Source organism: Orcinus orca, chromosome 3, assembly GCF_937001465.1.
Source record: "Orcinus orca chromosome 3, mOrcOrc1.1, whole genome shotgun sequence".
Taxonomy (NCBI): domain Eukaryota; kingdom Metazoa; phylum Chordata; class Mammalia; order Artiodactyla; family Delphinidae; genus Orcinus; species Orcinus orca.
Genome location: NC_064561.1, coordinates 132,213,361 through 132,240,977, shown reverse-complemented (window position 1 = coordinate 132,240,977; position 27,617 = coordinate 132,213,361). Strand labels below are relative to the sequence as shown.

The following is a 27,617-nucleotide window of genomic DNA, read 5'->3' as shown; positions in this document are numbered from 1 at the left end:
AAGCTGGAAGAAAGAATCAAGGTGAAGTGCACTGTTGCTAATGGTGTTTTGTCCAGTAGGTGGCGCCTCAGCAAATCTCATTTGTAGCTGATAGAAGTAAACACGTGGAGGATTTTTTAAAAAGATGCGTTCATAATGCATGTGAGCAAAAGGTACGCCCTGTGTGCAGGGTGGTTCATGAAGTCAACTGGAAAAAAAAACAGTTGGACTATGTAAAACTAACTCTCTCATTGTAAGAAAATTGTTGGGAAGAACTTATAAAAAGCTAATGTCTGGTTGAAACTAAAATCCTTTATCACGTCACATGGAGATTTTTTCCACAACATTTGGGCTGCAGATTACTGCTACAAGTAAGAGAATACTGTTAATCTTGATAGCATTTTGAGCTTTAGAGAATAATGTATGATAGATGTTTTGGTATCGGATTTGGATGTTTGAATTATGTTCAGAAAATGCAGAATACTTGAGCTGGAGAAATTCCTTCCAGTAACTTAAAAAACACCATTTTAGTGCAACATGTTAGGTGTAACTTCTTGAAGGAATAGACTGCATGTTCCTGGAATACATTGTTAGAAACTTAATGTACGTGTGATTAAACACGCGCCAAAACAGCACCTCCATGCTAAGAATATGTTATGGTTTTTATAGTCAAAGATAGTTAAAGATACTTCTTCAGAAGCATGCAAAGGAAGCAGCATTTTCACTCCTTAAATACAAGTGTCCCCTCTGAAAACTGAGTAGTGGAATTGGTAACGTATTTCTAAATCATGCACTTCAGAAGGCAAGTAAGGATTTTTAAAAAATTCCTGCTTTCCAGCAAAGTACTAGAATTGCATTACACATTTTTCCCTAAAGAAGTCTATATCTTTCCTGATGGCTTAAGGTAAGGAATCTCTGTGTATTGTTTGACAAAATGGAATCAGAGTTAATCTATTAATATTTTCTATAGATAAAACAGTCAGGATACACATGTCCTATTGTGTTCAGTTTTCTTTAGAGGACAGTTAAAGAACACAATTAACAGGCTCCTCACAAATGTCCTTTCCTATCTGTCTCGGAGGAGAGTGGTGACAGGCATCCAAGGTTGTCAGGTGAGGTATAAAATCATCACCGGAGTTCTGGTGGCATCGGGGAAACCTCAAGAAGGAAAAGATGAAGGATCCTGTTTGCTTTTAATAATTGAGTCATAGTGATGTGTTTAGTAAGACCAAGACAGGACTTATCCAGTTCACTGAACTTCAATTTTAGAGGAAGGTTGTACAAAAAGTGCCTTGTCTTTCCGTGGAAATACTAGTCTTTGGTGAAAAGAGATTAAAGTGGTGTTCTTTCATGGCTACAGGAATCAATCCTCCCTTTTCCTTGCTCTTTCCCATCACCTCTCTCCTCTTGCCCTTTTCTCAAGTTGAATAATCACTTATAGGGAAGATGATAGGAGCTTAGTGGTAAGTAGTGGAGACCTTCTTACCACTGAGCTCCTGTCATCTTCCCTATCTCCCCCACTTAGTAGTCCCACTCCCTTTAGACCAGTGGTTCCCAAGCTTGTCTGCACAGTGGAAACACCTCAGGAGATTCAGAAACTACTGATGCCTCCCCCCACCCCCAAGATTGTGATTTAATTGGTCTGGGCGTGGCTTTAGGTTTGGGAAATTATAAAAGGTCTTCCAGTGATTCTAATGTGCAGATAAATTTGGGAACCCCCATTTACTTCCTCTCCCCAAACCTCCCTTATTCTCCACCCACCCGTCTGAGTCCATCCTTCCTTGGTACTTTTGCAGCACCAGCACCTTGAGTGTATGTTTGTGCATGTGACTCCACCGATCCCCTTGGACTTTGTCTGTTTTTTTCATGTGTCTTAGGATCCCGTGACTATGTTCCGATGGAACTGAGTTTTTTTCCTCTTTCTCTTCTCAATATCCATCTTAATACCTAACCCATAGCAGCTGCTTAGTGATTGGTTTCTGAATCAAGGGCATAAAGTATATGTATTTTATATATATATATAGTAATACAATGATTTAAGCAAGTTGATTCATGCATTTCTGACTCAGGGCATTTTTACTGCCCAGGTAGATATTTCTCCTTTACTTGAAGAGCCTAGATTTCCTAGTTTCCTATCTTTTCTTAAAGCGATGATAATTATATAAAATTAAAGAGGAATATGCTCTCCTGTGTGGTATTAGCTTGTGTCACAAAAGCCAGCTTTAGATAAGGGGACAAAGGAGGACTAAGCCTGTATTCAGTAAATCTCAAGGAAGGAAGTGTAGAGTGTTGTTGATTTCTAGTGGAAGAATTCCCTATTGCCTGCCTTACTTAAAGAATATTAATTTATCTAACTGATGATAATCTGGTAAATTTATTGTAGCATTAAAAATGCAAATCAGTTACCATGCCAAATATTCAGTGACGTGCCTACGACTTTTAAAATTTTATATGATTTTATTAGGTGATAATGGGAGGCATAATTGTTAATGTTTGATTCTGGAAAAATACAGTTCGTTTCTGTGAAACACATTGTGCCTTAATGAGATCATTAAGATTAATGAATATAAATGAATGAGCTGGGGATTTCAAATAGCACATAGTGACTTTATATCAGTCTGTAAAACTTGAGAGAGATTTCCTTGATTTTTTAAGGAGAATGCACCAGAGCCCTGCTGTATTTTCATATAGACTAGAGAGAAATTAAATCAGCTACCTTAGGAAGACTGTTGTATACTGATTTCAGTCTGTGAAAGCCACTTATTAGTTTTACTTTAAGAATTATTTTTCAAGACCACTTTTTAGAAATTTCCATGTCCTGTATATATGAGAGTGCATGTGTATTTTGGTGTTTTAAAAAAAATCAGGGTACTAAATCATTGTTCAGTAAATTAGAGATGACATGGTGGTGTCTATTCCAGATGTTCCACGATAAACATCTATTACATTTATAACTTAAAATATTATTAAGAAAGCTAGGCAAGTGAGTATTCTTCTTGGGCTAAGAGATGGAGAAAGGAAAAACTGGGAGAGGCTGCTCGTCAAGGTCTTAGATGAGAGTCATGGACTAAATGTATAATGTGACCCCAAGAATCATGGTGTTTTGAGTAATGATGCATGACTATATGTTCTTGTAGTGTAGAGAGAAATCTGCCACGACAAAACAGAAACAAAAAACCCAATTTATCTGTGGTGCGTGTACTTGTAATTTTTTTTTTTTTTTTTTTTTTTTTTGCGGTACGCGGGCCTCTCACTGCTGTGGGCTCTCCCGTTGCGGAGCACAGGCTCCGGACGCGCAGGCTCAGCGGCCATGGCTCACGGAACCAGCCGCTCCGCGGCATGTGGGATCTTCCCGGACCGCGGCACGAACCCGTGTCCCCTGCATCGGCAGGTGGACTCTCAACCACTGCGCCACCAGGGAAGCCCCGTGTGTACTTCTAATTTAAGCGCTGTGTTTGCAGCATCCTCTTATTGAACTAGAGAGAGAGAGGCACTGTGTCATCAGGTAGTGCTTAATATGACTTCGTAAGTTTGTCTCCTTGGTCTGACCTTCAGTTAATGCTTCTGTTTCTCCCCTATGCATGCGCATGTGTGGGAACGCACAGGTTTGGTTTTCTTATTTGTCTGTTTGAAAGTTTTGCAGGGCAGCCCTTGCCCATGAATTGCTGTTGAAGTAGTGGTGGGAAGAACCACAAAAGTGAAGGAGGGAGGGGAGGTATTTTTGGAACGTGGCTACTATTTGGGCACTGGGACCCAGCCTGAGAAGCCTGAATTCCTTTGTCTGCTCTGCCTTTTTACTGTTCCCTTGACCTTGGGCTCTTCTTTTAACCTCATCACCTCACTTTCCTTGTTGGTAAATTGAACCAGTCTCTTCCTTTTCTCCTTCGAAAGAAGCTGATGGGGATTAATGAGGTAGAATCTGGAGTACATTTTGTACTTCTCTGAAGAGTACATTTCAGGGAAGGTAGAAGACAGTTAACATCACCGTAGAGAAGTGGAACTCACATTGCTTACCATGTTAGATGATAGCGTTCCAAGGAGTACTTAACTGTTGGTCAACTGAAAATGAATTGTGGGCACAGCCCCATTTCTACTCACTTCTAAGTCAGATGACGTGTTAGTGCAGGATGATGGAAAGAAAGGCAAACCAAATGTGAGAAGCAGTAGAATGACAGGATTCAGGGGGGACATCTGACTGCCACCTGCTTGCCTCAAAGAAAGCCACTTATTTTTAAAATCATTTTTATGTGGACCTCTCCAAAAGTGCTTGGCTCTCTGTACGTAATCCAAACAAGATCAGAATGAGGTTCCCAGCAAAACTTCAGAATTAATCTAACCTGGAGCCTCAAGGTAGAATAAGGTTCTAGACGTGATCATCAGGTTTAAAACAGCTTGCTCAAGTCTCTTCAAATCTGTATCATAATTCATGTCGATGCAAACACAGAGACATAGAAAGAATGCGTGGTTACTTCCTGTATGAAATCCCTTGCTAATTTTATGTAGCACGCTGTCTTTGCTCAATCAGCTTTTAAATTCCAAGGTGACTAGCTTGATTTTTCTTCTTAGAAGATTTTCCTTATCTTTTCTCCCCTTGTGTTTACTTTTTTTTTGAGAAGTTTAGATAGGTAACAGTACATTTAACCTAGAACTTAGTTTCTTGTCACTGTAGGATTAAAAAAGAAAAGTTTAATACATGCGTAGTCTGAAAGTGCTTTTATAATCTCTGATTCTGTAGTTAAACTCAGAATATAGACAGTAGAGTTCAAAATTTGAAAATAATCTTCATCTTTTATCTCTAGGTAGATCTCATCACTTTAGGAATAATTTTAGGAATATCTCCTGTTTCAGAAGCTCATAAAATATCAATGCTTATTTGATGCCAGGAGTATTATCAAGCATATAAACAGATGGACATACTCATGTCTGAAGCTCATACAATGGGCAGGCACCCTGTGCTGGCAGTACGGCCAATGTCACTTCACTCATCTACTCCCATCTCCATCTATATTAATATGAAATACAGGAGTTTGCTAAATATTAGTTTACGGTCCCAGTGTTGGCCGTGTCATTTGGAGATGAAGGAACATAATTGAAAAAAAAAATATTGGAGCTATTTTCCATTGTCAGATCTTCATAAATGCCCTCGATGAAAAAAATGAAGTTGTATTACCCAGTTTTATTAGAAATGCTATATTTTGTTGGATCCGTGTGTTCACAAAGTAGAGAATATTTTCCTACTGTGATTGATGTTGGGGCATTAATGAGGATAGTCTGCTATATTTCATATGTATATGAGGGTGTCATTGTTAAAATGTTCAAAAGAAAATTACGTATGTGATTTATATTTTATTATTTCCTCCCAGGATGTAATTTTTTCAGTACCATGATTCCTGTCATATTGTCAGTGGTGATTTGATGGCTAATATGCCAGAAATAATTAGATTTAAAAAGGTGATGCAGATGTCAAGACAATATAGCTTTCTTGTGAAAAGGCTTAAGCGAGATCATGCATGTTACATTGTGCAAGTCCCCAACTGCATACATTGTAACAGTTTTCAGGATTACAGGCAGGATGGAAAATACAGCTCCATGCAGGAAGCCTGGGATGCAGCATATTTCAGAGGCATATCCTTGCTACTGACACCACCTGCAATTTTTGCTAAATGAAACGTGTTTTAGAAAATGCTACTCTTTGGATAAATTCAGACTTCGGTGTATTATCAGTGGGAAGATGTTAGATCCCCTCTTTTCTTTTGAGTGGGAAAATTCCTCCTCTCTCTAGAAGGCATCAAGCCCTTTGTTTTAGTCTCCTTGACAGGTTTAAATTTTTTTCTTTGGGGAGAAAAAGACACATGCAATATGAACTGCATTTTTTTTTTTTTTACCTTACAATAATGTTCAATAAAGATTGAACTTTATTGTACAATTTTAAATGACCATTTTAAAATATAGGACAAGGTAATTTGTAGTTTCAGTGTTTGTTCCTGAGCATAATATCTCCTGGGACTTTAAATGGAATGGAACCTATTTCTGGGTGTCTTTATACTTTTGGGCACTGATGACACTAGTGATCCATCTCTGGTTCACTTGTATGTTACTTTTTTTTTTTTTTTTGCGGTACGCAGGCCTCTCACTGTTGTGGCCTCTCCCGTTGCGGAGCACAGGCTCCGGACGCGCAGGCTCAGCGGCCATGGCTCACGGGCCCAGCCGCTCCGCGGCATGTGGGATCTTCCCGGACCGGGGCACGAACCCATGTCCCCCGCATCGGCAGGTGGACTCTCAACCACTGCACCACCAGGGAAGCCCCTGTATGTTACTTTAATAAATAATGTTTCTGAAGATTAGACTAATGCTGTAATATCACGGTGTTAGGCAGGGATGAGGATAAGTGTCAACTGTAGCCAGACATTAAACCTGCTCTCAGAGTTAACACTGAAGTCTGCAGCGTGCTCTTCAGCCCCCATGCTTCAGCACATCCCTGGTGTCAGAGCGCTGCTTTCTCACTTGGGAGCACAGTGATGAGGAAGCGACTGCCGGGGAAGCTGAGCTTCGCCCTCAGCCTCTCGCGCGTTCCCGGCAGGGTGAAGGAGGCTTGAAACCAGGCAGGTAGCTGAGTGGCATGTGAAGCAGATGCTCAATGAGATGCTAATAGCCTGGAGGAGGGAGGGGAGTTTGGAGTCCTGATTGTGCAGTCAGTAGGGGAGGGACCAGGTGTCCAGAGTGAGGGGCATGGGCTGCTCCTATCTTGAGGACACTGGGACCAGTTTTGCAATTTCCCAGCAGGTGGCCTCCTGCTCTTCCCAGCTTCCCACTGCGAAGCCCATAGTAATATCTTAATTTCACAAACAAGAAACTGAAGCTCAAGAAAGTGAAGGGGCTTTCCCCAGCTACCTGAGTGTCTGGCTGGTAGAGCCTGCCCTGGGCACTGGCTCTCAGGGCAGGGTACTTTCTTCTAAGGATTCTGGGGAGTCATGACTTCCGGAAAATGGAAGGAAAAGTCAGGGTTGGGGTTTCCCCTCCCTTTCAGCTTCTCAGCACTGCCCAGGACAGCTTTGCCCAGAGTCATTTCACCTGGAAGGAAAGAGTGATTTACGGAGTGCCTCCAGTGGTAAATTCCAGAAAACGGAAGAGTATCAGACTAGAGAGTGAAGAGCTGCTAAAGGCCCACAAATTAATGGGGATGTGTAGTACGCTGCCTCAACAACTGAAAGGGGGGGCCTTAGTTCTGTGGAATTCACTTGATTGTAAGTAAGTGCATGTTATATTTAGAACTGTATAATTTTGGACCCAGAAGGGTGAAGAGTTGTTCCAAGAGTGGAGCCTCTGGAGGCTCAGATGCATTTAAGAAGTAGAGCCACACCCCAGAACTCTTCTCTGGCCGCCCTCTTCCTCTACCCACTCCTGCCCAGGGGCACCTTTCTCCCTTCGGGCCCCAAAGCAGCTGAGACCCTCCTCCTTTTGTCTTTTAGAGACACATGGCCATGGAATCTGAGATTCCAAATGCTCTTTTCTGGTGTGTTCTGACCATTGACAGCTTAGAATGTGGTAATTTGCCTTTTGAAGCTAAAAAATCTGACACCTTGCATTCACCTTGAAAGCACATTTTCCCTCTTTGTTTAAGCACTAGGAGGCAATAGGGCTGTTAGGAACCCCAACTGAAGAGTCAGCTGGTCAGGGTTCTTATCCCAGTTCTGCCTTTCCTTAGCTGTGTAATCTTAGGAAGATACTTAACCTCTCTGATGTCAGCTTCCTTATCTGTATAATGGGGATGATAATATAGCTAATTCATGGAGCGGTTGCAAGAATTCGATGAGATGACTTGTACAAAGTACTTAGAGCAGCGATTGGCATATACTGTGTGCTCAATATCTGTTGGCTATTGTTATTTAGAAATAAAGCATGGAGGAAAATAAAGTGCTAAAATTAAGAAGGATTTTAAATATAAGCGCTGAAATATTTATATGTATTTTGAGCAGATCTCACAGTTACATTGGTCACTGGCATTCAGTGTTCTCTTTACCACTTAAATTGACACAGGAATAACAATATTCACGATAACGGATGCTTTACATACATTTTCATGAATGACCTGTTTCTTATTTGTAACTTTTTATGACCTTTATATTACCTTTTTAAAAATACAACATACTCATTGGCCACTGGCATTTATCTGTGAGTGGAAAACATAATCAATGAATGAATGAAGGGATTTATCCACTTGGCCACATTGGTTTCCCTCATGAATGAACAGAGATGTACAAATCCTTGGTCCGTTGTCTAAAAGTAACAGACAAGATATGGTAGTTAGTGCGTTTTGTGGGTACTTGTCTATCTTGCTAAGTAGTAATCACTGCCACAAATACACAAAGTGACCTTAAGGGGAAATCCCACCACAGACTGTGGTCATGGCAGATCTGGAGAGGGAAGCCCCTGCCTCCACCAGGAACTTACCCCTCACATCCCTCACGCGTCACCTCCGTGGCTTTTGGATAAGTGGTCCAGGAGCCACAGGCTGAGAGCTGCTGGCAGGGAGTGGATTTAGCCTGTGGAGTGTAGTAGGTAAGGTTACGTTTGGAAACGTCCCCCATCTGTGGTGCTTAAGAAATTCCTCGCGGTGTTCCTCACCGCCGTTTCCCAGTGCACATTCAGTTGCTGAAGAGTAGGTGAAATCAGAAGGTGCAGTTACTGTAGTGTAACCAATGTGGATCTAGAGTGGAGCGGTAACTGGTTCTTAAATTTGTGAGAAATATGTGACTGTGTAAATCAGGTGACAAACCTGTATCCTGCCACCAAATGACATTACGTGGACGTCAGTGATCACAAAATCTTATCCTTTCCCTTTGTGAAAATATTTAACAACCAAACGCTTCCCATCCCTCCCCTGATTTTTCTCACTCTGGATTTGGTCTTGTTTTTGTTTCTGTGAGCCATTTATTAATTAATTTTTACAATTAATAAAATTTAAATGTGGCCTTTATTAGAGTGTCCACAGATGCTGAGTGTTCTATGAAGTAAATTATGCCTACGGTAGAGTGTGCGTGAGGTGTATCCGTACAAATAATTTTTTTTTTAAATCAAGTACTGTGAAGCTCCTGGATTTAGATTACAATGAATGACAAAGCCTACCAGATTTTATTTGAATACACACGTAAAAGCTATACATGTTGAGGTTGGTACTTTGTGAACTGACTCACAGTATTGTGAAAATATTACATGAAGGTATAAAATTGCAGGAAAACTGAGTTTATTAATGGAAATTAGACTAACTCCTAATTATTACCTGTGACTAGTGCCATCATTTGAAGTTTTTATTGCATTTTAACACATGGCTTATCTTGATGAGAAAATATATAGCAAAGGGTCAATGTAGCAATTTTCGTTTTACTCTTCTCTCTGCTAAGCCGTTATTGCTTGATGTTATTTTTCAGCAGCCTTTCATTTTTGTCCCAAATGTTTTTGCCTCTGGCTGGTTTTATTTCTTTAAAATGTATGTGTATCACTTCTCAAAGTGATACATTTTGACAGGTAATCGATATTTTTTCATACCAGATTTGATGGTGCAATGGTCATAATCCTCATCTTAGACTTAGTTAATGGTTGAATACTAACCTAGATTTTTGTCTCAGAATATTCCTTTGTTAAGAAACATACTTTTCACCCTTAGCCAAGTTCCTTTTTATCACTCCCAGCCACCAAACAGGTCTAGGTGCCAAGTGCCTAAGATGCACAGAACCCACTTATCTGGGATGCACATCACCTGACTTTTTGTCACTCTATCCTCGAAGTGTCTCCTGATAGCACTTCCCACCAGCTTACTTGGCCGGCCACAGAAAAGATACTTCTGGGCTCTACTTGTTTTTTCCTCCTGGTATCCTATGATCTTATTTGAAGGGGAAAAGCCTTTTCCCTTTTCTCTAGTGGGAACTTGATGTCCTCCATCAGACCCCACTTTTTCTAGAAGGACAAGCGCAATGAAGATCACAGCCCTCAGATCACAAGCATGTCTAAGGACACCATGCTCGGCGTTTGCTTTTTAAAAGTTCAGTTTCTTGGGTCGTGATTTGTTTTTCCTAAATTCAGTTAGGACTTTCTTATGCCTCTGTGGGCAGATAACAGTGACATCTAAGTTGGTAAATATATTCTGAACCCCAGCCAAGGCACTTTGTTGAAGACGGCACTTCACACTCAAGGAGCTGTTTAAGCTCTTCTCTCAGGAGGGTGAATTGAGGGAGGAAGGGCAACAACTGTCATTCCTTTTCTTTTCATTGAAGACACTGGCCTTCCTTTTGCAGGAAAAGGTTAAAGTACAGGTGGGCCTGTCAAGGATGGGATCTGTTTCCACCAGCTTTGCAGATTCTCCCACAGATAGCACACTGATTCTTCCCTTCCACCCCTAGATTTTCTTTTTTTTCCTTTTTTTGTCCTTGAATTTAAACAAAAATATGTAGTTTTAAAAAAATCTTAAAAATCATTTGTGCTAGAATTTGGGGGTACATTTTGGCTTGAGCAGCAAACAGGTTTGTGCTTTTTCTTTGCTTTTAGAGATGGCATTACTCCTCCACCTGAGAACAAGAACAAAAACTCTCTGGGGTTTTCTTCCTTTAAGTGGTATCAAATGAGCACGCCTAAGTGGAAAAAATACCCAGATACCCTTCTCCGAGGTTGCTTCTGTGAGGGAGGGGTGACATTTCTTGACAGGGTTTCTCTCTTTGTATGTCTGGAGATGTAGGCAAAGATGGTTTGGGAACATAAAATGCAATCAATTTTCCTCCGTGGTTAGATTCATAAATCCCTGAGCTATTTTTAATGACATAATCTAATCAATTGATGGCAAGCCTAATAGTGTGTTGACAGGCAGAAAGAGACAGAAAGCTAGTGTAATAGCAGGTGGCTGGGTAAGGAACCATTTTTCTCTTCCTTCCTCACCCCCCGTGTTTAGAAATCGCTGGTTATCTGGATTAGGTAAAAAGCAGAAATGACCGACTTAAAAAAAAAAATTATGCCTGCCTTCCTAACTACCTTTCTTTCAAGAAAAAAAGACTTTCTAAGGGATAAAGTGAAGAAGGAGGTAGTTCCGAGACAAACTACAGGTAGCCCTAGTGTCTGCTTCTCAGGACCATACTATGCTCTTAATTTCAGTATCTTTAGAAGAGAAATCAAGGGGGAATAATTTATTATAAATTGGTAGCATCGTATATTGTTACTCCTGTGCTAGGCCTGTAATGAAAACTTAATATTCATCTCTTGGTTGCTTTGAATTGAAATAAGATGAGGATGAGCGGAGTAAACAAGCTGAAACAGGCTGTGAAATTGCACATGATGGGAATCTTTTTTTTAGTTGCTTCTGGACTAGAAATAGGTTACTATTCCAACTAATGATGGCTCTTAGAATTTCTTCTTCCTTTTTACATTTTGGTCCAGTATCAACGAAGTTGTTATCACAAGGGAAATTAAAATCTAAACTGTATCTTTGGGCTAGGAATCCACCGGCAAGGTATTTATGTAAATGAACTGGCTTTCACACTGGGAGGGGTAAGGTGTTCCACCCGCTGTGGCTGGAGAGCAGCCGCCCTGAGCCCTCCGTTTTCAGGTTTTCCGGCAGCGTGTGTGTTCTGCAACATTTCCTTTTCTTTGATGCCATCAGAAGAGATGAACGCCAGGCATGGTGGTGCTGCTTGGCTGGCCAGCTGTGCCCTAGTTTCTCACCATCCCAATCAGCAGCTGCCTTTTACAGAGGTTTCTGTCACCGCTGATTTACTTAGCCACTTTGACCTTATAGTTGCTTCCGAAGGGGCTTGACCCGAGGCCACTGCCGAAAGCCATCTTCTGGTCACCTGGAATGCCAGGGCCAGTATTTTGAAGGAGAAGAAAAAGCAGGGCTCCCACAATTTCCTATCTACTAGCAAGAGGCTCCTCCGCCTGGATGGATGCATTAGGCGTCTGAGCCCACTTGCTGCGCTCTCCCACCGAACTGCAAGCATCCGTGATCCCTGAAGTTGCTGGAGTGAATAACTAAGCGGGACCAGCTGACCCCGGGCTCCAATCAGCTAGAGCGTGATGTAAGTGTTTAGCAGCTGCTGGGCTCTGAATTAGCGTGCTGAAGTAGAGGTAGTACAGCATGGCTAGACTGTTGTGAGAGGCTCAGAGAAAGCGGAGGGGGAGATGGATGAGTCCAGCATTCTAAGACGAAGAGGGCTCCAGGTAGGAGATCCTTCCATTCTTGAAATGTAGGGTTGCCAGTGGCCAGCCGTGGAGGATTTCAAAGTTCCCTTTTCATTCCTTTACTGGGCACAAATACGTGCACAGTTCTTAGCAACGTGAATACGCTAAGTCTCTAGTTACAGAGCTAAGTGACCCGTCACAGGGTTCAACGAGAAAGGCTCTTTTGTCAGAGACAATAGATATGACTTTTAGTTTGAGACTTTGTTGGTTGTTTATTTTTTTCTGCTGGTTGTTCAAGAATAGTTAAATCGTGGCTGGCAGTGACATCTGATGAGCCGGTTGGGCATTCTGTCAGAAGTCTGGGAAGTCTGTCAAGGGTAGCAACTCTGTTCAGTTCTGGGAACACGGGACTCAGTTTTGTGTCGGGCTCCGCAGCATCTATCTGATCGCCTTGCAGATGTGTGCAGCTGCTGGGAGGTTTCCTCCTGTCAGTGAGATGAAAGTTTCTGCTGGCAGCTCAATCAAAGTTCCCTGTAATTTGTTTATGTTGAGATGAGGAAAGATATGTGTCTTACTGCCTTGCTTTTTGTGCCCAAATTTCTCTAATTTAATTACTGTGACTTCAGTATACAAATGTATTCCAAGTTAAAACTTGGCAGATCAGAAAACTTGGAAAAAACATCTGCTTGGCCGTTTGTAAGTTTCAGGAAGCCAAAATGTGAGTATGTTCAAAATTAGTCCGTTTAACTCCTTGATAACTCTTTTTTCCTGTGTGTAAGTGGTAGTTTTCTCTGTGAAAGACTCTAATCATTAGCCATTGTTAAACTCTCATTCATTATTTTTGAGATTAAAAAAAAAGTGCTTGGGAAGACTGAATATACGGCACATGTAGAAATGTTTCAGATACTCCTTAATTGTCTTTGACTCACAGCTGGGCTAGCTGTCTGCTTTTTGTTTTAAATGTCAGTTACTAATATTATTCATATTATTCTAATATTATAGTAATATTATAGATAAACTAAAGGATTATTTGTAGGTAAACAAAAGAGGGATTAAAAAAGTTGGGGTTAAATGTCATCTATTGTTCCAAACCTAAGTAAACAGACTGACTCTAATGATTCTCAGTGTGGTCATTGTTTTGAATGTACAGTGTGGTTAGTCACTGCTGTGGATTTCCTTTTCTTTGTTTTCATCACATCTATGAAGTTCTGGTAATGCACAGCTGTTTGTGTGGGTCCACGTCCTCTCTGGGGTCGCTGGTTAAATATGGAAAGGCTCTTTGTTAAAGAGATGATAAACTCTATTAAACTCCTAATGGTTCAGATTATTACTATGTTGATGGCAGTTCTGCTGAGAGTTTTCTCTTTCCTTTAATTCATTTTAGATAATTTAAAATGTGTTTTTGTTAAGAAACTCTTTTTTGTGGTTTATTTCTGTAATACATATCATCACAACTTCAGAGGATATGATTGAGATATATGGTGCTTTTGAGGGGTATAGATTTCATAGAACTTTCAATTTTAGAAATAAAGAAATCATTATTGTGGCTATTTAAAATAATGAAGCTATTTTCTAAGATTTGCAACAAAACAAAGGAAACATTGCTAGTTAATATAGTACTTAGACTGTTAGATCTTCGTTGTACTTAACCCACTTTTACTACACCTGCCATATTCTACTATATAATAAGGAGAATGTCTGCTTTCTACTGTAAATGAAATAAAACTCTCCACATTGTGAGAAATAGCAACATAACAGTGCATAAAAGTTCTGCCACCTCATAGTTACTTTATTTTGGCTTAAACAAAGCCTATTATTCTTTTACTCCCGTTATAGCCAATATTTTTTTAAAAAGGCATTGCACATACAGAGTAGCCGTTTTCAGAAATTCCAATATTAGGAAACTATTTACAAAATACAAGGTGTAAGTATACATTTGTATTACAAATGATGTCACTGTAGAGTTCTTAAGAGCAACGCCACCTAGTGAATTTAGAAATTACGTTAGTTTACAGATACATACTACTGTATATGAAACATTTCAACATGTAAATGAGGCATACCTGTAGTGAACCTAGGCTGAAACCTACACTTTTGTATGACTGATTCTGACTGTGTTGCTAGGTAATCTTGAGCAACTCACATACCCTCTTGGTGTCTGTTTATTCTTCTGTAAAATGCATGCTGTAATGTGACTTTTGAGTATACTACATGGGAGATAGACATAACTGAATTTTTTTAAGTTAAAGGCCATGTAATAAATACACTAGAATATAGAAGGTCCTCAATAAGTATCACGTTGTTGAAAGCAAAGATGATTTCTATTCTTTATAGCATGCCATATCATTACTAGTCAGATGAAATAGTTATGTTTTTATTCCATATTTGTTGTTTGAATTTAATTTTAAGTTAGAAGAATCACCAGTAAAGACAGTTAGCATTATTTACAGGGGTCATTATGACAGAATATATTATCTAATAATAAGAGTCTATTGGCCTGTTACACTGAATAGATGCTTAGTGTTAGATGCTTAGAATCGGAACAGATCCGTTTTTTTTTTTTTTTTTGCGTTACACGGGCCTCTCACTGTTGTGGCCTCTCCCGTTGCGGAGCACAGGCTCCGGACGCACAGGCTCAGCGGCCATGGCTCACAGGCCCAGCCGCTCCACAGCATGTGGGATCTTCCTGGACCGGGACACGAACCTGTGTCCCCTGCATCGGCAGGCGGACTCTCAACCACTGCGCCACCAGGGAAGCCCTGATCCGTTTTTTAAATAACTTAAAGCCTTGTGTCAAAAATATGGAGCATACGAATATTATAATTCTCTAAAATTTAATTTTGCAATAATTCAGAATGTGTTTAGTATAGAATAATGCAGTGTGTGTTTAGAACTTATTTTTAGAATTTCAGTACCTCTAGCTCTTAAAACACAGGCTACTAGTGGTGTTTTTAAAATTTGGACTTTGAAAAATGATTTTTAGTCAGAACATATTTTCAAGGCATGACTACCTCATAAAATTGCAACACAAGTTAGTTGTTCATCTTAAGTGACTGCACGTTTCCATCTTTTCTGTGGACTGTATTAATATTTCCAGTACTACTGATAGCACTTCAATCACTGCCTTTGAAATGAGAATGAGAGAAAGAGGTCCCAATGGCTTCCCCTGTTAGAATCTGGAAAACTTTTCAGATTGCATCTCCAAACGTGGGAAATTCTGACGGATGGATGGGCTTGGGCAGACTTTGGACTTGGGGCAATTTGAATTTCTAGACAGGTCTAATTCGTCAAAGGATAACTGGCTCCTTTCGGGCCTAATATCCCTTAAACAGGGGTCATATTTTTTAACTGTCAGGGAAATTGTTTCAGTGATTTCCGTTATGTGTTTCCCTTTTATTTGTTTTAATGAAAGTGTCCCTATCCCTAATGTGATAGATCCCAAGGCTGGAGGAAAATGAACAACGGGCATCATTAAAGCAGGAAGAAGGCACTAAAAGAGGGAGGGGCATCTCAGAGAGGCCTCCTGTGATTCCTTTCCTGCCATTCTCTTGTGCTTTCCTTTGCTTGGTAGCATCTTCTGTTGATTTCTCCCCTCTCTAATTAAATATTACCATTTTAGTCCACTGTCACATGCAGCTGGAATGTTAAAAAAAATTTTTTTTCAGATATGATGCGGTTACCAACTAAATATTTATAATTTAGATTTCTAGATTGGTGTTTAGGTTTTTGTTTTGTTTGCTTCTCTTTGCCCTATACCTGATCTCATCCCCCAACCTTATTTGAAACAACAACAAGAACCTAACATTCTTACCTCGGCCTAGGCTCTGATTTTCCCCTGCCCTTGGTCTGGAATTCAGTTTTAGAAAACAGAGAAGCAGGTGGACCCTTACATTCTGACTGGGTGTCAGCAGTGCTTGGATGTAGGTTATTCCAGTCACAATGTCTCAGTGTTTCTTCTGTGTTAACTTTAATGTGCTTGTGGATGTGTTTACACTCAGCTGAGCTTAATAGCAGGATCGTTACGTGGGAGTGTTACCCTGGTTCCTATCATTTGAGGACTCTGGGTGGTTACAGGAAAGAAGTCTAGTTAGAGGATTATAATAGAAATACTTACGATAATTACACTTTGGGATAAGGTACTTTTGATCTCCAGAGGTTCCAGAAAGGCACAGAGATGACTTTGGGACAGAAAGAATCAAAATGGTACATGAACTTTTGGTAGTGATGAGTACCTAACCAATGAGACCAGCTGTGGTCATATCCAAGTGGTGTTTCTTATCCATTGAAGGAGTTGAATTTCCGCCTCTGAAATAGAGATAGAATACTGTAGCTTTAGTTTCCTGATCCACAAAGGGGTAAGGATGGGGTGCCCTTAAAATCTTATGTTCACTCAAATTTCTATTTTCTACTCTAAGAATTGTTTTCATAAGAAACTTTTTTTTTAAAACAACGTCAAATAAACAAGTTTGCATACTAGCTCTTCTTTTGCACCTTCTCATTCTCTGGTACAGCTGTTAATAAACCAGAAAATTGTCGTCTCTGTATTTCGGTCAAGGCAATACCTATTCTCCAGGTCATCCCTTTTCCCACCTTTGACTTCTCCGTCTCATGCCTGCAGTCACCAACCCCTGTCAGTTCTACATTAGAAATACTTCTAGAGTCTAGGCAGCCTCTTTCACACCTAAATTTCTGTATTGTCTGGTACCCCTGGGTCCAGGTCCTTCTCCATTCCATCCCGCTTGTCGCTGTAGGTCCCCACATCAATCCCTGGTTTAAAGTCCCCACATGACTTTGCATCATCTGCTCAAGGATAGAGTAAAAACGCACCTGACTCTCTCTGATTTAGCTCAGTCTACTTTCCTGGTCTCATTTCCAACTCTTTGCCTTCCAAAACCCCGTTCCATCACCCCCTCTCCAGACTTGATGTATCCCCTTTACCTACAATATCCTTTCCTTATTTTCTCCAATTCTCCCTGCTCATTAGGGACCAAAGTAAACTATAATTCTTTCCTGAAATTTTCCATAATTACTATGTTCCATTCTGAATTTTATAATAGTCATTGTCTATTTTACTTACTTGCACACCTAATCCTATTGCGTGATACATTATTTTAAAATTATTTGATTTGAGTGTCTTATAATGAAACTGCAAACGCATTGAGGATCAGTGTCCAGTGACAATGAGTAGCTCTGTAACTTTAGATGAGTTTCTTAACCACTCTGATCTCTGTGTCCACAGCTGTAAAATGGAGATAGTACATGCTTAAAGATTGAAAGCAGTTGTAAACCTTTAGCACAGCCTCTGGCGTGTAGTACTTACTCAGTTAACCTTAGTTCACTGCCCTCTGGATCGGCACAGAGCCTTGCATAGTGTGATTTTAAATAATTAAATATGGGGGGCTTCCCTGGTGGCGCAGTGGTTGAGAGTCCGCCTGCTGATGCAGGGGACGCGGGTTCGTGCCCCAGTCCGGGAAGATCCCACATGCCGCGGAGCGGCTGGGCCCGTGAGCCATGGCCGCTGAGCCTGCGCGTCCGGAGCCTGTGCTCCGCAACGGGAGAGGCCACAACAGTGAGAGGCCCGCGTACCGCAAAAAAAAAAAAAACAAAAAAAAACAAAAACGTGGGTATCAGGTGGGGCTTAGGCAGTAAAAGGATGGTGAGCATGAATTGGATAATTTGAGGGGAGTTTATAAAAGGGATGCTTTAAAAGGTGTGGGCAGGGTATAGGGATAGTTTAAGGGGCTGGAAGCCACAGGGAGCCATTACCTTCACTAGGCCTGAAGGAGCGAGGGAGGGAGCAGTTATAGAACCTGGAGATGGAGAAGGCAGGTGACAGGTACCGTAGGTGAGGGACGCAGGCCGAAGTGACTCTGCACGGAGGTGGACGGGGACATCTCAGCCTTATTTTTCTCGTTCCTTCTGCACTCTTTCTGGTGCTCCCTGTTAGCGAAACCCAACAGAAACCAGAGGGGCACAGGAGCCCCAGCCGTGCGTGGTCCATGCATCCAAACACCAAGACCCAGTATAGGGTGGAGAGTACATCTGGATGGGCAGTGGAAGTACATGCAGCATGCTTATAGCAAGCATGTGTTTTACTGCCCCTTGCTCTTAGCAGTTGCCAGCCAAAGACAGTGTTCAGCTTTCATAGGCACAGATCTCTGGGGCCTGAACCGAATTCAAGCATTTGAACAGATTCAGAGCTGCTTTTTTTGAAAAGTCATGGCCCCCAACCGTTTCCGACTTCTGTGTAATGATGTCTTTCCAACCAGGCTCTTAATCCTCCTGGGAAAATATTAGTCCTTCCCCTTCCACTGAAGCACGTGGGTCTCCTTTGAATCAGTCATGCAGCATGCCTGCACTTCCGGTCCTGCAAACAATCTCAATTTTGAATCGCTCTGCTCTGCAGACCCTGGCTGAGAAGTGACGGCTGAGAGCAACAGCCCAAGAGACCTCTAACCATTCATCTCCAGGATTCCCTGAGCTCCGCCCTCCGGCAGGTCCTATCACACGTAGACTGTCCATCCGAATTACAACTTGACATTATGTCCTTGGCTTTTATTGAGGGTTCTAAAAGAAATGGCTCTGAGTGAACATCTTTGCACTTTTTGTAAAACTCCCCCTGAAGCCTTATCCATTATGTTGTGCATTGTCTCTTATTCTGTATTACGCCCACATGATAAATTTGCTTCGAGTTCAGTACTCAGAAAGTTTCTTCCTCTCTAGGTGAACAAGTTTGCTTCTTTTAATCAGATAATGAGAGCTGGCTTGGTCTTCATTTTTGTCTTAGCCGATCAGGACAGGGTTTCATACTCAGTTGCAATAGTTTGTAGATAAAATGAGCCACCACTTCTTCACTGTTTAGCTCTTAGTTCCTTCTTTTTAAGAATTATGTGGTTTCATTTATCATAGCTTTTGAAAGTCTTAAGTTGCCTGAATAGATTTCTCAAAGTAGGTAAAACCTAAAAATTTAATAACGTTGCATTTGAAACACAGTGAATAATGAATAATGTCAGAAGACAAGAAAAAAAGACTGAAAGACCAAATAATCAATAAACTAGATAAAATACAAAAATCAAGAATTACATGAACGTACAAAGATCAATATGCAAGCAGGGATCAATAATTTTATTGTTGGCACCAGAGTCTAATGAAATCAAATAGGGTGTTGGAATTTATTTGAAACTTACATTTTAAATAAATTATGAGTAACAATAGATTTTTATTATTTTTTTTAATAAAATCATGTATTTTTTAAAATTAAAAAAAAAATTTTGGCTGCATGGTGTGGCATGTGGGATCTTAGTTTCCTGACCAGAGATCAAACCCTCACCCCCTGGAGTGGAAATGTGGAGTCTTAACCACTGGACCACCGGGGAAGTCCCATGATAGATTTTTAAAGTGTCCTAGAAATCATACATTTGTCTTGGAAGTAACCAAAAGCATGGAGATTGGCATCCAACTTGTGAAACACACGTGTTAGAAGACACTATTGCCATTAAAATCATGCTTCTGACAAATATTTGATGATATGGGCAAAAGCTTGACAGTAATGGCAAGGAAAAGAACAGGTTACTAATCTGTGTACATAATGTACGTACAATTCTATAAAAATGTGTGTGTGTGTGCGCCTGTGCGCGCGTGTAGGATAGCCCTGTGGGATGGAAGGAAAGAGCCTGTGTGGGTTTTGGAGTAGTTAAGACCATCTTTGCCACTAAGCTGTATGGGGTTGCCCAGGCTGGTTAATTCCTCACTGGTAAAATACACTTATTTGCAGAATTACTGAGAATGAATCAAAGTGCGGTATGAAAAGACTAAAAAATATCCATCATATCTAACATTTATTAAGGACCTATTTTCTTTTTCTTCATTATCATCATCTAAACTAATAGCAAGAAACTGCACTAAAATGTTAATTTAGTATATCTTGATTGTGGCACCACAAGAATTTTTTCCTTGAACTCTTCTATAGTGAGCATGTATTACTTTTTTTTTTTTTTTTCGGTACGCGGGCCTCTCACTGCTGTGGCCTCTCCCGTTGCGGAGCACAGGCTCCGGACGCGCAGGCTCAGCGGCCATGGCTCACGGGCCCAGCCGCTCCGTGGCATGTGGGATCTTCCCGGAACGGGGCACGAACCCGTGTCCTCTGCATCGGCAGGCGGACTCTCAACCACTGCGCCACCAGGGAAGCCCCGGTGGCCAATTTTTAATTTTTTTGTTTCATTGTCTAAGAAAAGAAAACTTTATACCACTCAGTACCATCAATGAAAGGCTCTTAAAGCTGTTTTTTATCTTGTGCATCCTTTTGGCATTGAGGAAGGTAAATCAGTTCCATGGGATGCCTCACTCCATACCTTAGGCCAGCAGTTCAATGAGGCTGCCCTTTTGAATCACCTGGAGAGCTCTCTGAAGCCTAGGGCCTCGAAGCAATCCACGTCAGTCTCTTGGTGGTGTGTAGCCAGGCTTGAGACTCACTGCTCCTAGGGGGATCACGTGTCCAAGGAACACCTAAGTCACGGCACATACCACTTCTGTATCCCCAAATGTAAGGTTTGACAACCTTTAACAGGTGTGTTAAACAGCTTTGCCTTCTTTCTTCCAGTGAGACTGGGTTTTATTTTTATGGAGAGGTGCATGAAGGGGATGTATACCCATTGCATTTGTTTCTTGACTTCCCAAATAATGGCAAAGGTAGTAATGCGAGAGCTCAAACCATTAACTAACCCACCTTGGGGAACTGTTCTTACAGTGGTGTGGCTGGAGGGAGCCCTAGACCTTTACCCCGAAAGGACCCAGGGCACTGGCAGTGTCCGGGTGCCGTTTTACATTTTTTAAATCGCTGGCACCCATGGTTTGCCTTACGAAACTACCTCCAGGGCGTGGTAAGACAGTTGCTTTGCGCCTTGAAACGTTCTAATGTTAAAGACAACAAACACCTGTGATTTGGAACCCTTATCATAGATACTCTTCAGTAAGGTACATGCTTGAGTTCTCAAAACACTTGCAATTTTACTTAGATTGTGTTTTGATTCAGGCAGTCATGAAAAAAACCTCCATTCTCTGCCTTTCTTTCAATTAATGTATAATAATAATAAATAATAGCAGCAGCAGTATATATTGAACAGGTTTGTGTCAGAGGACTGAGTGTTGTGTCTTAAATCTACACTCTTGCACTTTTATCCCAGGCTCTAGCAGTCCAGAAATGAGTGGAGTCTGGTACTGACCTGTGAGGGGTTTATAGTGTGGTCGGGGAGACAGCAGTTTCTGCAACAGCAAGTACCGTAACCCCTGTCGGTCACAATGCATGGTCACTGGAGGTGGCTGGTGCCCCGCTGTGCTGTAGGAGGCTGGGAAGGCTTTGTGGAGATGGGGCTATTTCTGCCAGATGATGCTGGATGAACAAGTACTGACTAGGCGAGAAGGGTGAGGACACAGCTGCATGTGCAAAGGTGTGGTGGCCACACAGGGTGTGTCCTTTTCAAGGTGCTGCAAACAGTGCATGTGGGAAGCAGGAAGTGATGAGCAGAGTCCCAAGGATACCGCCATATTGAAGGGTTTGGACTTTAAACAGTAGGAAGCCACTGAAAGATTTCACTTAGGGCACAGAAATACTTTACCGACTGTCAACCGCTAATGAATAATGCCTGGGAAGAAGACAAGAACAGCTAGGAGGTTAGAAATGGGGAGGTAAGAGATGCTGCTGCTGGACTGAGATGTTGGCAGTGGAAGTAGAGAAAAGGCAACTGTAGGTACCATTAATAGGACTTGATGACCTGTTGGGATGGTTGAGAAAAGAAATGGAAGGAGCTGGAGGTGACTCCTAGGTTTCAGGCATAACAAGAAACAAATGAGAGCAAGAAATAACAATAACGTGGATGGCGAGGTGATTAGTTGGTTCTGTGCATCTTGAGTTTGCAGCACCTGTGGAAGCTTTCAGATGGAGATGCTCAGTAAGCCGCTGGATGTATGGGCTGAAACTTCCAAAGAGAGGTCAAGTCTGGATATAGATTCTGAATTCATCCCCTTTAAATAATTTATTGAACTAGACTGTGAATAAAGAGAGAACACAATTTCTCTCAAAGTAATAGATTTCCATTAGAATAGTTTTCAAGAATTACCGATGGACCTTGAGTCTGTCATACAGAGTGAAGTCAGTCAGAAAGAGAAAAACAAATACCGTATGCTAACACATATATATGGAATCTAAAAAAAAAAAAAAAAGGTTCTGAAGAAGCTAGGGGCAGGACAGGAATAAAGACGCAGATGTAGAGAATGGACTTGAGGACACGGGGAGGGGGAAGGGTAAGCTGGGACAAAGTGGGAGAGTAGCATTGACATATATATACTACCAAATGTAAAATAGATAGCTAGTGGGAAGCAGCCGCAGAGCACAGGGAGATCAGCTCGGTGCTTTGTGACCACCTAGAGGGGTGGGATAGGGAGGGTGGGAGGGAGATGCAAGAGGGAGGAGATATGGGGATATATGTATACATATAGCTGATTCACTTTGTTATACAGCAGAAACTAACACAACGTTGTAAAAGCAATTATACTCCCATAAAGATGTTAAAAAATAACCGAAAAAAAGAATTACCATAATGTGTATTTTAACACTTATTTTGCAGGACTGGTTAAAATTACATAGAGGGCAAAGTAGTTTTATGGTTTAGTGTCAGGCCTTGAAAATAATGTATCCAGTTTTGAAGGGGTGTGTGTGTGTATTTCTGCAAATTGCTTCCAGCTTTGACAACTTGCCTACAAGTTTCATTCCGATACAGTTTTGAGAAGGCAAAATGCAATATCTCGAACTGGAGGCTGTAATGGAAAAAGGAACTCATTCTTAAATGAAGATGATGAGGTTGGTGCCATATTGCTTGAAACAGTGAGTGAATTTAAAACCTGAGTGAGATTACATCAAATCCAGGCAAGATTTTTGTTCCATTTGAGTGGAATATCCGTAATTGAAGATGGAGGGTTCGACCAAGAAAGACACGTGGCATATGTACAATTTTATCAATTTTCTGATACAGTGGTTTCAATTTGTGTATGTATACACAAAGGCATTAAATCACATTGATTACTGAACTTCTTTTTTTTTTTTTTTCATTTTGGCAACAAATGAAGACCCAAGCTTAACTTTATTCGCTGCAGCATTTTATGAGCTCCTGCCTAGTAATTTAGTATGTGGAGGACATGGAAACTCTCAGGAAAGTGGTGGGGAGTTAGAGGTAGAATAGAATGTATTACAGTGAGCTAGAAATGATTGTAGAAAACGTTAAGTATTTTTTAATGGATTTTTTTTTTTTTTAGCTTAGTGCTCAAAGTTAGTGAGGTAACAGCTAGGTCTAGAAATATTTCATTTTATAAGATCTTCATCATAGTGATATTTTTCATTATGAGATACTGACAGTTTTATATTTTCTAATTGCCTCGTCTCAGTTTTAGCATTGTCATGAAGGTGAAGATGGAATAATACATTGATTTGACTATTTACACTTTTCCATTAAAACTTTATTCCACATATAAATTGTTAGGCTCATAGATTCATTTTCCATTAACTGTTTAGCAATCCAAACCAAAAGGCATTATGATAAATACAAATTGAATTTGGATCGTGTGATAGATTCAGTTATGCTCTTAATTTTTCACTTCTCTGGAATAGAAGGATACATTTACTCCCTTGCCCAGGGAGTGGCCTTATGGCCGGCAGGGATACTTTCCCCCACTTGACTTTGGGCTCCGCTACGTGTCTTGCTGAGCTGTTAGTGAATGTGTCACAAGCAGAGGCTTTTGAAATATGCTTGTGTGGTTGGCCTTGCCATCCTGCCCTTTGGTGATCTACTGTGAGAGGAGCACGCCCTGGGTAGTCCCTGCCCATTTAGCCTGGGTCCCAGAATAAACTCTGGTGGAGCTGACCTATATAATCCTGCAGCCAGAAGCCAAGCCCAACAGACCCATAGTCTCTACGTGCAGACCTGCAGATGGTTATTGTTGTTAGTCACTAGTTGTGTGGTGGGTTGTTACCGAGCACTGCAGTGACAAAGATGACTCTTACAGAGGGCAAGACTGTGTTGTGTGGTTAAGAGCAGAGGCATTGAAGCTTTTAGTTCTGTTTGAATGTTGAGCCATCACCTGCTGGCTTTACTCTCCTGGGCTCTCTTCTGCATTTTAGGTTTGTCATCAGTAAAATGAGAAAATCACTTACCTCCCAGGAATATTCTGGAAATAAGATGTATGCATGTCAATTACTTTGAACAGTGTCAAGCAGATAGTAAGTGTCTGTGTTTCTAGACAATTGAGCCTTCCTTCTCCTCTGTTTGCCTTTTGCTCCGTGTGGCTTTGCCCCATCCTAGCTGTGTGACTCTGGGGCAGGTTAAAGTCTTTCTGAGGCTTAGTTTCCTTTTCTATCACATGCACATACTAACACTTACCTGGCAGGATTATTATGAGGACTACAGCAAAGGTAGGCAAATATCTTAGTCAGTTGAGGCTGCTCTAACAAAGCAACAGACGGTGGGAGGCTTAAACAGTGGACATGTGTTTCTCACAGCTCTGGAAGCTGGGAGTCCAAGGTCAGGCTGTCATGGAGTCCATATCTGATGAGAACCCTCATCCTGGTGGAGAGATCCCATGTCTCTTCCTCTTTTTATAAAGGCATTAATCCCATCATGAGGGCCCCACCCTCATGACCTAGTCTCACCCTAATTATTTCCCAAATGTCCACCTCCAAATACAATCATATTAGGGCTTCAGCATTCAACATATGAATTTGTGTGGGGTGTGGGTCGAAGGACACAATCAGCCCATAGCAGGAACCGTGGCTAGGCGAGTCAGTACTTAGTAAAAGTAGCTTTTCAGAAAATAAAGGAACCAAAGTGCTGCAATTCGAAAGACATATTGATAACATCGTTCACGTATGTAATACCTGTGTATTATACTTTTACTCTTGTGGGCATTAAAATAATAACTCCTTTGAAATAAGGAGATTTATAAAGGGCAAGGAGTAGCTAATGTGGAGTCAGTAAAGGCTTTTGATGGGCGGACTGAAAAATGCTAATTAGAAGAGACAGCATTAGAGTGCATGGATTGGGGTGGAATGTGAATGACAGGGGGGTTCGTTTATAGCACGTTTATATTAATCAGTGTAGCAGAACTGCCATCCAAAATGCCTTTGTTTTAAATGGATGAAATTTGCTAAACTTAACTTTTTGCCTGCTGGAAACCGTTCTGATGTGTTGGCTCTCAGTTTTCTGATACTTGCCTGTTTTCTTCTCTTGCTGTGCACGGCCGTGTCTATTTCATTTCCGTGTGTGTGTTCTCTGACCACAACAGCATTAGCTCCTGGCGTCGTATGCTTCTTACCCAGAATTTGTTCCATAGAAAACCTGTGTCCTCAACACACTTGCTTTGAATCTATTTTGATCTGTATCAGCTGGAATAAGTTTTGAGCTGCTGGATATTAGGTTCTGTTTGCTCCTCTCTCCAGAAGCTAATTGACTGATTTGGGGTGGAGGAGAGATGAGAGTCTATACATCTGACCAATTTCACAGAGCTTTCCTTGCAACCTATTGAAATGCAAATACAGGCTACACTTCGAGTCTCTAAGAATTCACACATGCAATTCTTTGTTTTCTTCTGAAAAATAAACATTCAAAATTCATGCACATTCTATTATTCATGTGCTATACATTTAAGTTCTGCTTGTATCCCAAGATAAATCTTATCACCATTATTTAAAATTTCATGAATGAAACTTTGTATCTCTAGTGCCACACTAGCCTAGACCACTTGACCCAATCAAAATAATTTGAAATGCAACACTTAAAATGAGTTCTTGTGTGTGTCTGTGTATATGCATTTATGTATACACCTATGTCATTGCCTTATCTCCAGCTGTTTTTATTCAACTCTACTCTGTATAAATGGGTAAGAACTCAAAACCTCTTTATGGTGTTTTCCCCAGAAAAACCTGAATCTGTTGTATCTGCTGCTTATAAGGCTTCCATGAGATACAGCACTGATGTCAAAGCATTTTTTCTTTGTTTGATAGTTGTCACACTGGTGGTCCTGAAACGGGAAACTCTTTTCTGTGCTGTCCATTCACCTGTATTTTCAAAGCAGTCATCTACTACTTTTCATTTTTCAAGTACTTTAAAAGAATATTATGTGTCAGCAAGGCAGTTACTCTGTCATTTGATCTGCTGTACATCTTAGCCTTCCTGGAACAGTTAATAACTTCAAGAATCCCTTTTTTCCTAAGTTGTGGTCACTTTACCGATGACACAGGAGAGAATGATTCTCCTAGCCAGATCCAGAGCCCTCCCACCCAACTTCCTGCCTAGTGCCTCTGGGTGCTAGCACCAGCTTTTTCTGATAAAGCCTTCAAAGCCTGAGAGGCTGACCGTCCAGCACTGCGTCTGGGAGAAGGAACCCAGGCTTATGCGCCATCCCTTGTTAAGCCTGTGTCCTCATAGAGGAATTTTGGTGATAGTTAGAATTTAGCTTTCTGTCGCCTTCTGGGAGCCATAGGAAAATGGACTTTATTAGTTCTCTTAGCGCTCTCGAAGGTTCTGTAATTTCCAAGGAGGGTCAGTTGTTCTGGGAAAATAACAAACGTTCAAGGGAATTTTGGCACAAAATTGAGCCTGGGTATATATCAGTGTCCATGCTTAGTGCAGAAAAGAGTTGCACACATTATTGTGATTGGAAACTCTTTCCTCCTTTGATGAGTTATCTCAGTTTTCAGCCTTTTCCCCCCAGGCCCTCAGATTCATTTCAGTGGATATGCTGGGGTGGGCAGTGGTGGTGGTGAACAGTGGCTGCATCATTTCCTGCCTCTGCACCAGTAGAGTGTCTTTCATTATAATAGTCCTTCCCGTCATTGTCAGATGCTTTCCTTAAGTTGTTCTAGACTGAAAACTGGTGTGAAGTCTGGCATTCATCTTTAGCAGCTGCCTCCCAGTCAGGGGTGTGTGTGTGTGTGAGTGTGTGTGTGTGTGTGTGTGTGTGTGTGTGTTGGTTATGGGCTGTTGGTTTCTGCTTTCCTCAGTTTCCTCCCCAGGTTTTCTCAGTTAGGGACTATGACCTTTTAAACCTTCAGACACACATTTAATCTTCTTTCCTTTTTTTAAATTAAAAACAGCCTTGCTTTGGACATAGTATAAGAATATTGATTTGATTTGAGAAAGTATCTTTGAATTTTATATTTCTTCACTGTAAACAGTGATTGGCTACATTCTTCTAGCACCTTTTTCTCTTCCTGCAGTTAACTTACAGTCTTTAGGGAGTGTTTTAACTCTTCATAATTGCACCAGTGTCATGGGAACATTCAGTCACTTACCCAACAGATATTTACCATGTGTTTTTAATTTGTGTAAAGCTGGGGCTACAAGGACAAACAAGATCTAATTCCTGTTATCTTCTGGGAGTTTATGACCCAGAAGTAGAGAAGGCAGGCTAATAACTAGACAATTAAATGC

The 27,617-nt window shown here is 41.1% G+C and overlaps 1 protein-coding gene across 9 annotated transcripts in view; it reads left to right on the top strand.

Annotated features, from left to right (window-relative positions):
* The window catches only part of MAST4 (microtubule associated serine/threonine kinase family member 4), a 575,337-nt gene that overhangs the window by 228,315 nt on the left and 319,405 nt on the right, over positions 1–27,617 (top strand). The window contains exon 1 of one of the 9 annotated variants that reach the window (XM_049707894.1): positions 12,074–12,180. The exons of 7 other annotated variants lie outside the window; for them this stretch is intronic. In XM_049707894.1, the coding sequence (XP_049563851.1) occupies positions 12,142–12,180 (39 nt within the window). In that variant the 5' untranslated portion in view covers positions 12,074–12,141. Of the gene's footprint in view, positions 1–12,073; positions 12,181–27,617 lie in introns of those variants that run through there. One more of the 9 variants, XM_049707895.1, reaches the window with a different exon arrangement.